The following is a 15560-nucleotide window of genomic DNA, read 5'->3' as shown; positions in this document are numbered from 1 at the left end:
TACAGTGCAGTTGATAGCTTCCACAACCAATTCAAGTTTGTATACACTGGATAAATTGTCGTCAGTGTGCGCAAAATGGTTAGGTGCAAGTGACAACGATGTCTTAAATTACAAACTATTGCTTTTAAAGTGTGAGATGTACCTGTAGTCAAATCGGATTGGGCAAGTCTTTACTCCCTGCGCCAATTCGATACTTCCACTGAGTCCTCCATCATTGCTTCATGGAGCTCTCGAATGATCCTGTGTTTATCTGTGGCTGTTTTGTGACAAGCTTCTTTATCATCACGTCTGGTCTGGAGATCTTTGGACAAAGGAGGAATGACCAACTCTTCATTTCTGACGTAACTGGAATTGGAAAAGCGGAGCACGAAAAATAAAACCACAAGTGATGGCCAAACAGAAAGGATGATTTTGTCCAAAATTCATACCAGCTTGTAGAAATATGCTCACACTAAAATGAGAATGCAAAGTCATTTGAAATACTTATATGGCAGTTCTTTGGTCAAATGACCCCTGAGACAATTGTATGCGCAAGTGGATCAGAGCAAGGCATGATTGAAATTTGTACAGAGCCCCTAAGGTGACATGAAGAAAAACATCACTGTTCCGTTGCAATAGACTATGCGTTCCGACACGATGTGTATTGTGAAAGAACATTTTATTTATTTATTTTGGATACGCCTGAATGTTCTTTCTGGGTTAACTTCATGCACAGGAGCTTCTAAAGTAACTCTTTTTGTAGACATAAGCTCAGGAAGGCACAATCTTCTTCTATATTTTTCAGTCCTACCTTTGTCAAAACATTGTGTGACTCGGTGCGACATGGACAGCTACTGACTGCATCAGTGTTACCGCTGGGGCCGTTGAACGATATTTCTCTTTATATTTGCAGATCCACCACTTGTTTAAACCATCCATCCATCCATTTTCCATGCCGCTTGTCCTCACTTGGGTCGCGGGCGTGCTGGAGCCAATCCCGGCGAACTTTGGGCGAGAGAGAGGCGGTGTACACTCTGGACTGGTCGCCAGCCTTTGTGCAAATTGTTCATCTGGCATTGGGAAGGCTGAAACAAGTCAGCATGAAAATGTTTCTCTCAATCAGATTGACAACAAAGGTAACAACAATGACTTAATAGTAGGGATGACACATTGGAAACAGGACACAAGGCAATTTCGAAATGCTTCACTCGATTGGCACCCGGCAACCTTCGAAGTTAGCATAAAAGTTTCACTGTGTAAAGCCAGTCTAAGGAAATGCAATACTCATGACTCAATTACATCAACCATACCGTTCTGCAGTCAATGGTTGCAAGATGGATTCTTCAGGCACAATTTCGAGTGTTACAACTTCATTCATCTCCCATACAAATTTGTTGAATTTGGCTTGTTTTTGATGGAATGATCCAGGGAAGAGCTGGGTCATGCACCAAAGTATTTGTCAGGCCACACACAATCATTTCACCATCCACTTCATTGTCTTCATTGCACACGCACACGCACACACACACACAATAGTAGCACTGGTGCGACCAACCTTTTCAGTTCATGATTTGGTCACACCCTTTTTTGGAGGAGGTACAGCAACTGTGGCATACCATAGTTTTGTATGAAGTAAACATTTACAGTGACTCAGAGATCTATTTTCAAAAATATTGAACTGTGGACAAAACGTTTGTCTGCAGCAACCAGTGGCAGACAAAACAGGTCAATTCATTCCAAAAACACAAAACAAAACAAAGGCTTGACTTTGATTTGACCTTTTAAGCCACTTCTTATTGTGAGGGTTCCTAAGCCTCTTCCCCAGGGAAAACCACTTATTTTTTAACATTACCGCAACCACATGATTGCATAAGTATACCATCACCATATCAAATGACCATTTATGATTATTCACACTATTTTGCAATGTATTTACTAGCAAAACAAACTAATTTACCTATTTAAAATCATAGTCCCAAACAGAACATGGATAAATCATTACTACTCCAATTATTGCACTTTATTTTAATGAATTTATTTTGTTTTCCGATACAATCCTCTTTAAAGGAGTGTGAACTTTTGAATTTTGGACATATCTTCATATGTCTATGCTATAAACAGGGTTGGGGAGGGTTACTTTAGATCAGGGGTGTCAAACTCTTAAATTTCCCTCAGAGGGCCATTAGAACAGCGAAACCATATAAATGTTTAATCACCAAATCATATTATTACCATTACACAACAAATTGAGGGATAACTAGTTTTGAAATCAGAAGACAAGGATAAGAGATTGTTCAAGTATTGTTTAAGTTCCTGTAGAAGAAGGGTTTGGTAACAGAAAACTGCAATATCTCAACATTATTGTTTATTATTACGACAATTTTGAATTTGAGCAAAAATCGCAGAGCTTGACGAGCATGATTTGCTTTCGCGGGCCACATAAACTGATGTGGCGGGCCGCATCTGGCCCCCGGGCCTTGAGTTTTACACCTATGCTTTAGATAGACAGACAGACAGACAGACAGATTTGCCAGCTAACCTTTGCACATGATTGTATTTGTTACAACGAGTGAAATGAAAACAAGAGCCAAATTCAGCAGGCGATCTTTGCAGTAAGCATAGAAGCTCCCCCAACTGAGCAATAAAGGGTTCATAGTTATCTGGTAATGCCGGTACATTTTAGTTGTTATTTTTGACAATTGTGCAAAAGATGCAGAGTCCTCTAGCACTTAGAGCAGTGGGAATGACTCATATTGCAATAGTCCGGCGCAATGAGCATTGTGCAAAGGGCGCCGAGACGACTTCAAGGAGTGGATGCGGTTTCAAGTGGCGCGATAATCTGGGACAAGGTCGATTGTGCAAATGTTGCAGATACTCCTCAATCAGTGTGTAAATGGAGCAGATGGATAATATTGTGAATAAAAAGAAAAGTTGCGGATGACTTGCGATGGGAGGAGTTTACCGGCCTACCGGACTTAAAGGTAGGTGCGGGCTATCGAGCTAGCTCACCAACAGTCCAGATGCATTGACAGCCCACACGTGTCATTGAAAATGAATAAGTAGCGGCCGGGCCAGCGTCACTATAGGTACGTGGTGGGCACTGGCCAGACACAACCGCATACTGGCCAGTCTGTGATGCGCAAATGCGGGGCGCTTGTACACGACGATCCTGCGGGTACGAGGATGTGTCCTATCTGTAAGAAGCAGTTAATTATGTTGCAGCAGACAGCCAATCCATTTGAACGCAAATTGAATTCCTAACAACAATAGAGATCTCTCTCTCTCGCTCGCTCGCTCTCATTCTTTGTCTAGCTCTATCTCTCTCTTTTTGGGAAATCTTTTTCTGACAGAATAAATGAGGAAGCAATCTTGTCTTTGTGGGTTTTTATGACAAAAAAGAAAGAAAAGTCTTTGCAAAGAGAGGAAAAGGTAGAAGTCTTACGAGTTGTCACCCCTTACTGAAGCCCAGACTAAAATCCCCTTTGTTATATCGAAGTGAGAGAGAGACAGAGAAAGAAAACAAAACAACTATCTTTTTCCAGCTGCGCTCAACTTATCTTTACCGAATAGCAGCGAGTAGTCACAACATAGCTAGGAACAATTAATACGCACAGTATGACCCGGAGGAGAGCGAGTATTCACAACATAACAATAAAGCCTGTGACGGTTGTATAAAATGAATCAAAGTAATATTTGGTATATTTAAAACGTACATTTTCCAACACAGGGAGCATACAGGAGGAGAGATTGCAGTGGGAAAAAAAGGCGACTGTCAAGCATTAAAACATGACGAAATTTTGAATCGCACAAGCTGAAAAAAAGGTCGCACTCTCGAGCCCTGTGTAATCAGTCAGCCAATTTAAAGGGTGACACGAAATTGCTGTGCTGTTTGGTGACATGGTGTATACTGCATTAAACATAGACCAGAGGAAGTGAAGGAGAGTTCTCTGGAAATTAGAAAGAAAATTAGAGACAAGCAGGTTAAAGGTAAAGACTATGAGACCATCTCCAAGAAGCTTGATATTCCTGCGGCTACAGTTGCACATATTATTCCGAAATTTAAGCCGACCTCCTTAGATGTGACCGCAGGAGCAAAACTGATGACAAAACTGAAGAGACTGATAATATGAATGGTAACAAAAGAGCCCAGAAAAACCTCAAAATATATTAAAGATATTAAACTCCAAGGCAAGGTCAAGGTCCATCAGTGTCAGATTGCACCATCCGTTGTTGTTTGAGCCTAAGTGGACTTCATGGGAGAAAAGAAATAATAAAAAAAGCGAGACTGGAATTTGCCAAACTGCATGTTGACAAGCCACAAAGCTTTTGGCAGAATGTCCTATGGACAGACGAGCCAAAACTGGAACATTTTTTGCAAGCCACATCAGCTCTATGGTCACAGATGCAAAATTGAAGCTTAACAAGAATAGAACACTGTCCCTACTGTGAAACATGGAGGAGGCTCTCTTATTTTCTGGCGCTGCTTTGTTGCAGTCCTAAATCTGTGCGGGGTACAATAAAATCTCAAGATTATCAAGGTATTCTAGAGAGAAATGTGCTGCCCAATGTCAGAAAATTTGGTCTCAGTCGCAGGTCACAGTTCTTGCAACAGGATAATGACCCAAAACACTGAGCTAAAAACACCCAAGAGTGGCTAAGAGCAAAACATCGGACTGTTCTGAAGTGGCCTTCTATGAGCCCTGCTCGAAATCCTAATGGAACATCTGTGGAAGGAGTTGAAATATGGTGTCTGGAGAAAGCACCCTTTAAACCTGAGACAACTGGAGCACTTAGCTCCAGTTTTCTCTCATTGAAAGTTACAAAAATCTTTTGATTGCAGTGATTGACTCAAAAGTTTGTGCAACAAAATATTAAATGAAGGATACCATCATTTTTGTTGAGGCTTGTTTCATGAGTTTGTTTTTTGAACCACGACTGATTTTCATTGTTTAATTTTCCTATATTTTTTAAATGATTACTTTTGACAAATTCGATTTGTTTCTATAACCAGTGTTGGTTTTTCTTTCATTATAGTGCAAACATTAGAAGAATCATCTTTTATTGTCATGAACATGCATGCATGCACACGAAATTTGTTCTCTGCATTTAACCCATCACAGTGAACACATACACATGTTAGTGGAACACACTGGAGCAGGGGGCAGCTGAAGCGCCCGGGGAGCATTTCGGGGTATCAGTGTCTTGCTCAAGGACACCACAGCCGTGAGTCCGGGGGATGTTGGCAGATGGTCCAGTCGGGGTTTTGAACCTAGGTCCCCCACGGTGGCAGGCGATGATCTTAACCATTGGGCCACGGCTGCCCAATGAGTGCAAACTCATTTCCGTGTTTTGTTTCCAGATACATTGACTATGTTTGAAGCGCTGGAAGACTGCAAAGACTGAGGACAATATTATAATATAATTGTTGGGATATGGCTTCAAACTCTTTTTCACCTTCTAAATGTTCCTAAAATTTGTGACATCACAGGGCTGGGGCGTATACCACACTTTCGAAACACCAAGGAACCTTATTCCATGCAGTGGCCATTTGGCGGAATTGGACCTCCTTGTTCATAAATAACTTCACCGATTTCTCCCAGTATAGCGTGCAGTTGGCCATGAAGCTATGCCCAGAACTTGAAAAAATACATCTTCCCTGAAGTGTAATGTGTTTTGTTATTTGGGCAACGTGTCTTGCCGTCTGGCACCCACACGTGAAACGGACGACATCTGCCACGCCGCGGCCCATTGCCAGTGGTTATTGAAGCCGCTGGAGGTTGAGCACAACAGCATTCGTGCCGTTAGCCTTACAGCCTCCCTCGAGGAGGACGGAAAAATTCATCCAGGGAGACCGGAGAGCAATGCGCGGCTTTCGGCCGCTTATGGAGCACATTGTCCGCCCGATTTCAGAAGAGGTTCAAATTGTCATGGCGGCGCGGTTTATGGTCATGATGTGAAATCTCAGCGTGAAAGCGTGCGATATCTCGGGCGCTGGAAGGAGAAGGAAGGTGGTACGTGTATTTGATTGACAGGAGAGGCTCTCGGCGACACGGCCGCAGCATCTGCAAGCTGAAAGAATTTTGAAGCCTGATTTCACGTACTTTGCAATTTCGTTCAGGCTTGTTAACACGATTCTTCTTGTTTCTCCTGTTTGTTTGCACTTCAACAGTGGGTTCGTGAATAGAATTGTTTATTCACCTTTGCATGTAAAGCATATATTTATATACATATAGCGTTGTACCTGAACGAAAGTTCATGAACTCGTTCATTTTGTGCGAACTTGAACTGAACTTATTTCATTTCCGCCTGACGAACATAATTGAGAACACACTCATTTGGTGGCTCTTTTTTAATACAGTGCATCATTGTAAAAATGGATTACTCGGAAAATTATTTGTATCAGAACACTTTAGTTAAAACTGTACTATCACACTGTCAATTCTTGCTATGAAATATGGCTGAACGCTCATATTTGTTTGGCGAAGTTTGAAGCCGGATGCCCTTCCTGACGCAACCCTCTGCATTGGGACCGGCCTACAGTTTGCACTGGCTTGCGCCCCCCATAGGCCTGCATTTTGGCTAGTTGGACGAAAATATTCGATTTCGATTTAAGTGGTTTTAAAAAGGTCATCGATTGATTTCATCGATACTTGGGAATAATGCATTGGATTTACACATGGTAGACTTTATACTGTATGGATGTGCATGTGTGTGTGTGTGTGTGTGTGTGTGTGTTTTTTATCTCCTCAGTGTGCAGGAGATGAGCATGCGCAGTACAGGAAATATGACGGTAGCAGGTGCCACTGAACAGAGCACTAAACTTAACGAGTGGAATACGCAAAGGGTGAATCGAAGCAACTGGACTGTTCTTGTTTGTTGAAGAGGTTTGGGAACGCGCCTTGAAGCTTAAATCACAAGTATGGATGCAATTTGGTTTTGCAGTAATCAAAACGATAAAGGAGAAAACATGAGGGGCATGCAATAACTGTTTGCTGAAGTCATGGAATATAATGTGAAAAGCCGCAGCAGTCACCCAGAACCGAGAAGCGAGCGAGGCCAAACACCAATTTGTGAGAGGTTTTCGTCGTGATAGAACAATCGAGAGTAAGAAGGTTGGTGAACCCGCTGAATATGAAATTCCATCACGGACATCCTGCAGCTATTGCAGCAAAACACTAACAGGAACACTTCAGAGACAAGAGAGTTCATCGAGCAGGCATACTACAGAGCACTGCTTCTCAAACCTCTCATACCAAGTAGCAGCTCAAAACATTCGTAGCCCTCCGAGTGCCACCATCGTGACCGACATTAAACACAGTAGGGTAGTAGGCAAAAGTCTCCATAACAATCGAGAGCTTTTATTGCGAAAAAGTAGTTATCTACAGTGTATCATTTATTGTAAGCCGCTGTAAAATTATGCACAGTTTGAACATTAACACTGTACTTAAATATAGGAAAATAAACTACTTAAACAATCATTCAATTCAAACCTATTGCACATAAAAGTTAAACATGGTCCCTTAAGAAGTGTCTAAAACAGTTACACTATAAAACATTAAATGCAAGTGTATTGTGCTTAAAAGTGAAATACAACTCTACTTTAAACTTGGTCTTAAAAAGTTGAAGACACTGTAACATGATGCCCAGTTTGAATGATTCTTACATGTCACGAGAGTGAGCCCACGGACGACAACTGGTACGTATACCACCCTTTGGGTGTTTCACTCATGACAGATGCTAACTTGGACATCACAAGCTTTTCAGAGCTACGTAACCACTATGTGACACATCGCGCCTAGTACGTAGGTACCGTATTTTCACGAGCATAAGGCGCACTTAAAAGTCTTACATTTTCTCCAAAATGGACGGGGCGCCTTATAATGCGGCGCGCCTTATGTGTGACTTCGATGAGCGCTCCGCTTGACTGACTGGGAACATTTCCTGCCCGCACGCTGCTTACATGGAGGAAAGGTGGACGTGACTGAGGACAGCATGCGGACGTAAAGGGGGAGGGGTGCGCGTCATGGAGGACGCTAAAGGCAAGCCCCCAGTAAGTATATAGCGCCAGTATGTGCTTTGTGCAAAACAACGTCGGTTTGGCTAAGGACCCCCGAAAATGGCACGTACGAAGAGACACGCTTACGAAGCACAGTTTAAACTGCAAGATGACAGTGGTGTCATCTGCAAACTTGAGGAGTTTGACAGCCGGGTGCGTTGAGGTGCAGTCGTTCATGTAGAGAGAGAAGAGCAGCGGAGAGAGGACACGACCTTGGGGCGCCCCAGTGCTGATGCTGCGTGTGGCTGAGGTGGCCTCCCCCAGCCTCACCTGCTGTGTCCTGCCCGTCAGGAATCTGTAAATCCACTGGCAGATGGCAGGAGAGATGCTGAGTTGGAGAAGCTTGGAGGAAATCTGTTCAGGGATGATGGTGTTGAACGCTGAGCTGAAGTCCATGAACAGGATCCTCGCGTACGTCCTTACACTGTCGAGGTGTTCTAGGATGAAGTGCAGCCCAATGTTGACTGCATCATCCGCAGACCTGTTCGCTCGGTAGGCAAACTGCAGGGGGTCAGCAGGGGACCTGTGACGATCTTGAGGTGGTCCAGCACGAGACGTTCAAAGGACTTCATGACCACAGATGTCAAGGCGACAGGCTTGTAGGCTTAGAGCCGAGATTTTAGGTTTCTTGGGGACTAGAATGATGGTGGAGCCTTTGAAACAGGATGGTACTTTGCACAATTCCAGAGATCTATTGACGATCTGTGTGAAGACTGGAGCGAGCTGGTCCGCGCAGACTTTGTGGCAGAATGGAGACACATGATCTGGACCTGCCGCTTGGTTAATCTTTTGTTGTTTGATGGGGCGAGGTTCACCTCTTTATGAACAAGTGTGTGAGAAAATAGTTGAAGAGGTTAAGGACAATGTTCCTCAGCGTACAATTGCAAGGAGTTTAGGGATTTCCTCATCTACGGTCCATAATATGATCAAAAGGTTCAGAGAATATGGTGAAATCACTGCACCGAAAACCAACATTGAATGCCCGTGACCTTCGATCCCTCAGGCGGCACTGCATCAAAAACAACATCAATGTGTAAAGGATATCACCGCATGGACTCAGGAACACTTCAGAAAACCAACGTCACTAAATACAGTTCGGTGCAACTTCAAACTCTACGATGCAAAGCAAAAGCCATTTATCAACAACACCCAGAAACGCCGTCGGCTTCTCTGGGCCCCAGCTCATCTAAAATGTACTGATGAAAAGTGGAAAAGTGCTCTGTGGTCCGACGAGTCCACATTGTGGACGTCGTGTCCTCCGGGCCAAAGAGGAAAAGAACCGTCCGGACTGTTATGGACGCAACGTTCAAAAGCTTCAACGATTAATGTCCTCAGTTCCCAAACGTTTATTGAATCTTGTTAAAAGAAAAGGTGATCGAACACAGTGGTAAACATGAAGCTGTCCCAGCGTGTTTGGAACGTGTTGCAGCCATCAAATTCAAAGTTCATGATTATTTGCTAAAAACAATCAAGTTTATCAGTTTGAACATTCAATATCTTGTCTTTGTAATGTATTCAATTAAATATAGGTTGAACATGATTTGCAAATCCATCCATCCATCCATTTTCTGAGCCGAGGGTCGCGGGCGTGCCGGAGCCTATCCCAGCCGTCATCGGGCAGGAGGCGGGGTACACCCTGAACTGGTTGCCAGCCAATCGCAGGGCACATACAAACAAACAACCATTCGCACTCACACTCACACTCACACCTACGGGCAATTTAGAGTTGTCAATGAACCTAGCATGCATGTTTTTGGGATGTGGGAGGAAACCGGAGTGCCCGGAGAAAAGCCACGCAGGCACGTGGAGAACAAGCAAACTCCACACAGTTTGAACCACGGTCCTCAGAACTGTGAGGCTGACGCTCTAGCCAGTCGGCCACCGTGTCTCCGATTTGCAAATCATTGTATTCTTTTTTTTATTTATGTTGAACACAATGTTCCAACTGGAATTGGGGTTGTATATATATTTGGAGTTCCACTGCCATCCACCCTCATAGATCATAGATCTTCCTTTCAGGATAGTGGATGATGGCACAGTGCTTCTTTTTATACCATGACAGGAAATGGTCATCCCACATATTTTGCAAAGGCATTTTTTTACACCTTCAGGCACCCTAAAGGGGCCAAAAACACCACTCCGCCACATCCATGCTGACATCGTGGGTGACTGGTTAGAGCGTCTGCCTCACAGTTCTGATGACCGGGCACACAAAGAATAAATCAATTCAATCCCCGGGGTTCCCCGCCTGTGTGGAGTTTGCATATTCTCCCCGTGCCTGCGTGGGTTTTCTCCAGGCACTCCGCTTTCCTCCCACATCCCCAAAATATGCATTGCAGGTTGATTGAAGACTCTACATCGCCCGTAGGTGTGAATGTGAGTACGAATGGTTGTTTGTTTATGTGTGCCCTGCGATTGGCTGGCGACCAGTTCAGGGTGTACCCCGCCTCCTGCCCCATGATGGCTGGGATAGGCTCCAGCGCTCCCGCGACCCTTGTGTGGATAAGCGGCTCAGAAAATGGATGGATGGAGGTGAGCGTAATATACAGTCCCTTTATCTTCTTCTTGGGACTCCAGAGGCTTTGCTTCTTGCTCATGAGTTGCTTTTTTACTGCGACTCTCTTCATACAATGCATTTCCTAGATTTGCCTGTATCTGAACAAACCCATTTGCTCTCATAGTCATTTTCTTCGTATTTATTTTGAACAATAATCTCACTTATGTTTTCTTCAAGTGTCTCGTGCCAGTCTTTTCATTCCTTACGCAAAGCAATTGACTCACATATGCTTTTCAACAGTAGAAAGATCCTTCGCTTTTCCCCATACTTGATCAAAACTGATATTTGCTTTATGATCTGGAGCAACCTCTTCAACCCTCCCGCTGTATTTTGAAGACACGTCCAATAATAGTCCAATGTAAACAAAAAAACAAGCTAATCTAAGAGGGCAACCACAACCACCAAAGGTGAACAATAAAACACGACTCGATTCAGGGTGATCAAACTGTGTCAGTTTTTCAGTGGCGTTGTGGCACAAAACTGGATAATAACGGATCCCAACTGCAGCTATCGTAAAGGCAACATACTGTATATTTTGAGTTTATTCAGTCAAAGATGAGGCAAAGTCTTGAGCTGTGGTCGAGGCCTGAACTGTCCTGTTCTCCCAGAGGTGGTTCACTTGCCCACACTTTTTGGAAAGGGACATGTTAGCGTCGCCCTTGTTTGGTCAAACTTTGTCGCATGAAGAACATTTGAAATGAATGATACAAAGGTTGTTGCAATTACGTGTGCTGAAGTATTGGACATCGGACTACTGACATTTGAACTGCGGATGGAGAGTCAAAGATTCCACAGCAAAATATCAAACATCCACACGGCCGAGCATAAACTCTGTTTTGCCATCCTAGTTTTTCAAAGTTCGCCCGCCTCCCATTCACACACCCACTGCTGTCGACCACATTACCCACACTTCTCTATCATCCCATCCAAACTTTATAATTGCACACCTCTTTCATTTCCCGGCCATAATAAGACTCCCGGCACCCACTCCACCAACTCCTTATCCACCTCTACCAGCGTTTTTCTCACTCTGTGAGTCACAATGTTGTCACCATCCTACACTGTGTGGGGAGGAAGACAAGGGCTTGATGTATGAGAGCATTGTAAAGCGTGGGCAGACTAAACTGCACTGCTCAGAGATGTGCGTTTGTGTGCGCTTCCGTACGTTTGTACGTGTGCCAAAAGAGCCGAAGCTTATCGGTCCGTGATCCCCGGATCCCCTCTGAATAGGTTCCTTTGGCTTAGGCGTAGCCCTTATGAGTGTTTAATAAACTGCCAAAGTTACTTGGACAAGGACTTAGAAAATAAAGAAATAAATAATGACGCATAGATTGTCGATGGATGTAGAATGTGCAGAGAGGAACTGCACACAAGAGCAGAGTGGGGGCGAATTTGAGTCATGGATACCAAGTCTTGGACAGGTCTTATATAATGACCCACTGCCTTCAAAAAAACAACCTAAAGTTTGAAAGCATCCATCCATCCATTTTTGTGGAGCCTGTTGTGGCTGGGTCACGAGGAGCTGCTCGCCAGCCAATTGCGGGGCAATTTCAAAGCATCGCTCAGCTAATCTGAAACAGGAGCCTGATAGATGAAGAAAGGACATTTGTAAACAAGTTCTGTGACTTTGCTAAGTTGCTGTGTGACATGCAACAAAGATGTGTCAGTCGACCAAAAAAAAACCCTACCGAAGTGAGCTGTCACCCCAATTGGGGAAAAACAGGGGAATCTGATCCACATGCTGGAGGACCTTAAATAAAAAGAGTTTTTTGTTCTTTGTTTTCAATCGCTCCCTCGACAATAGGGCATCCATCTTCGGAATTGAACTGTCTGCTCGGCTGACCTGAAACGAAGGAGCATCCGACATGATGTGTATTTACTGACATTGGCGTTGTGCGGATGAAAGAGAGGGGGTTCATACCTTGTGTTCCTGTTATATTTCAAAATAATACTTATGAAGCTGTCTAATAAAAGTAATCATGGGCAGAGGTGCGTAGTAAGGCGCTACATTTACTCCATTACATTTACTCAAGTAACATACGGGATTAATTGTACTTGTCAGAGTGTTTTGAATGCACCGTACCTTTTACTTTTACTTGATTCTATGTTAAGAAGAATCAATACTTTTACTCCGTTGCAACCATCGACGTGCCTCTCGCTACTTCCGTTTATTCATGATCGCATGCGCGATCTATTTTTAGAGGTCCTCTTCGACTTCCATATAGGGCGCCGTTGCGCCAATCCGCTGTCATCACTAGTGTCATTTGACTCCAGTTCACCAATCAGACGGCACGAGGCAGTCACATGACCTCACACAAAGCCTTCGCAGGCCAATCAAAATGACTCATTTTGGGGGTAACAAAAAAAAAAACAGCCGCGTGAGTGTTTACTTTACAGACTCCGAAAAACAACATCTTTATGATGCAGATGATGATTATAATGATGTAGTCTTGCGTCTGCCCAAACGCGGATATTACAGCCCATTTCTAACTTGAGAAAACACCTTGCAGTATGTTTCAAATGCATCTGGAAACATTAGCCCCATTTTATGATCATAAGTCACTGTGAAACATGCTTCTTGGGGATACTGTGCCATGCTCTCTCTCTCTCTCATGCGCACACACTATCAATAAGTCTGTTCAGCAAACATCTGCTTCATTGAAGTGACGAAAGCAAATAATGTTTCTGTCGGGCCCAATGCACGTGTTGTTGGTTTCTGGGCACTTCAAAATTGAAATGGTGGCAGTTGTGTGCGGACTCCCATATAGATTATTCATTTTGATTTTATTTGACCTTCATGGTCCCATTTAACAAGAAAATCAGATGCTACTCACCAGTTAGTCTTTCCCTGAGTAGTTTTTTCACTGAGTACTCGAGTAAATATTTACATTGACTACTTTTTACATTGACAGGAGCCATATTATTCTAAAGTAAAGTAACAGACTATCAATTGAGTTCAATATTTGGCTCCTCAACCCGGCTCTGGCCATGGGTGCATTTCAAAGGAATTTACATGGTTTTGTTTTATGTTCAAAGAAATTGAACAAGATACTAGCGCTTCACAGAACCCATTTTCAGTCCGAGACGAGACATGTCACTCGGGCTGTGGCCCGGATGTTCCTGTAACTTCTTATTTGAATGTCCATGCATAGCACTTACAGAAGTGAATCTCTACATCTGAATAATAATCATATTCATAATAATGGTCAGTGAAAGAGTGGCAGTACGTCTGCCTCACAGGGTTCAAATCTCAGTGGTACTTCGTGTGGAATTTGAATCCGCTCCCTGTGTTTATGTCAGTTTTCGCCGGATACTCGAGTTTCCTCTCACATTTGTATTTTTAGGTTAACAGAATACTATAAAGATTGTCAGTAGGTTGTTTGTCTATAGAGCATGTGGCCTGCAACTGACAAATCAAATCTCTTCTCGTCGTTTTTTGAAAGATGGTTCATCTGAATAGCAAACTGCACATTTAGCAACCCTTCACGGTTGGGCTGTTGTTAATGATAGTCTTGGCAATTTATGCTGAGTGCACTGCAATCAAGTGTAGAACTCGACACTGCACCCAATCTGCACAATTACCCATCCCTTCGCTTCCCCCTGGCCCGCACTCACATTGCCGCACTTAATCGCGTTCGGTTTGTTCGGAGGCGCCATTGTTCGCATTACTACGACTTCCCTAACTGAGGATTATTTTGTGTCATTCTGGTTATTTTCTCTCATGCGAGGCGCTGGTTATCATTAATATGCAAATATGTAGGAGGAATAATTGGCTCGATGAGACAACGTGTCCGCATTCTTTGTGTGCTTGCACAAGAGAAAATATTGCATTATTTATTCAATGACAGAAAACACTTTGACCAGATGATTGACGATTTCTTTTAACATGAACACTTCCTCAAATGGTAACAGTAAGAAGGGGCCTCCATCCCGGTGAAAACTGCGCACGTGCTCTTCTAGCCATCCATCTTTTTTTCGACTGCGTATTGGTTATCTTCACGAGGGGGGGGTGGTTACACCCCGGACTGGCGGCCAACTCATCGCAGGTCCCAAAAAGACAGATGCCCTATGACAGTCAAATTCACACCTGTTGACGAATCAGGCTTCAACGAACCCGAGGTGGATTTTTTTCTCACCCGTGGTCCTGAGCCGCTTGTCCCCCGGGAGAACGCTGGCTTCCGTTGGACAGGACTGAATGAAGACTTGGATTTATGGAACAAGCCTTAGTGCCGTGGCAGCCGCTTACAAAGCCAGAACAAGGAAAAAACTCCTGGAGGGCAGATTCTAAAGGTTTCATGGAATGAACCCAGCCCTCTGAATGTCAGCCTCTCAATAGTAAATGGTCTCAGCAGGCTGATTAGCCGTGTGTTTCATCAAAAGGAGACATTTGCAAACATCTGCTTTTCATTTGGAAAAGAATCATCAACATTTTCCGATGTCACGGAGCAAACAGCAATGGAATCATAATACAGGCTGATTGAAAAGTCACTCCCTATTTTGCAATACTTTTACATTTATTCATATGTTGTAAGATTTTTCTCACTTTGCCATGATTAAAGGAGCAAGTCGATTCGACCATGCAATGCACTTTCTTCTCGTGTTCATTTCTTGCCAGAATTATAGTACTTAAAAATAGGGAGTTACTTTTCAATCAGCCGCTATATAAACAGCGGAACCATAAAACGGACCCCCGATATAACGGATATCGGATAAAATGGACCGTCCATTTTTAACTTAACAACATTTTTCCGTTCCAGAATTGTCTGCTGTTGTTGAATGACGCTGTGGCGCCATTGCAGGCAGAGAATGGGACTGATGTGACAAAAAAAATAGATCCAATTCCAAAAGACGTGCCTACGATGCGGCCATGTCGAATGTGGGGCAATGACGTGGCGGCCATGTCGTGATGGTTATATCTATTGGACCATACAGCGCAGCCAGAGTCTGGGGGAGGGGGGGGAGAGAGAG

The 15560-nt window shown here is 43.6% G+C and overlaps 1 protein-coding gene across 10 annotated transcripts in view; it reads left to right on the top strand.

Annotated features, from left to right (window-relative positions):
- Positions 1-15560, top strand: part of LOC133480183 (adhesion G protein-coupled receptor B1-like) — a 274432-nt gene that overhangs the window by 60145 nt on the left and 198727 nt on the right. The window contains exon 1 of one of the 10 annotated variants that reach the window (XM_061777932.1): positions 899-1115. The exons of 8 other annotated variants lie outside the window; for them this stretch is intronic. In XM_061777932.1, the coding sequence (XP_061633916.1) occupies positions 932-1115 (184 nt within the window). In that variant the 5' untranslated portion in view covers positions 899-931. Of the gene's footprint in view, positions 1-898; positions 1116-15560 lie in introns of those variants that run through there. One more of the 10 variants, XM_061777931.1, reaches the window with a different exon arrangement.

The sequence above is a fragment of the Phyllopteryx taeniolatus genome, chromosome 6, assembly GCF_024500385.1.
Source record: "Phyllopteryx taeniolatus isolate TA_2022b chromosome 6, UOR_Ptae_1.2, whole genome shotgun sequence".
In the NCBI taxonomy this organism is placed as follows: Eukaryota; Metazoa; Chordata; class Actinopteri; order Syngnathiformes; family Syngnathidae; genus Phyllopteryx; species Phyllopteryx taeniolatus.
The sequence above is the reverse complement of the archived record's forward strand: the minus strand, read 5'-3'. Positions and strand labels throughout refer to the sequence as shown.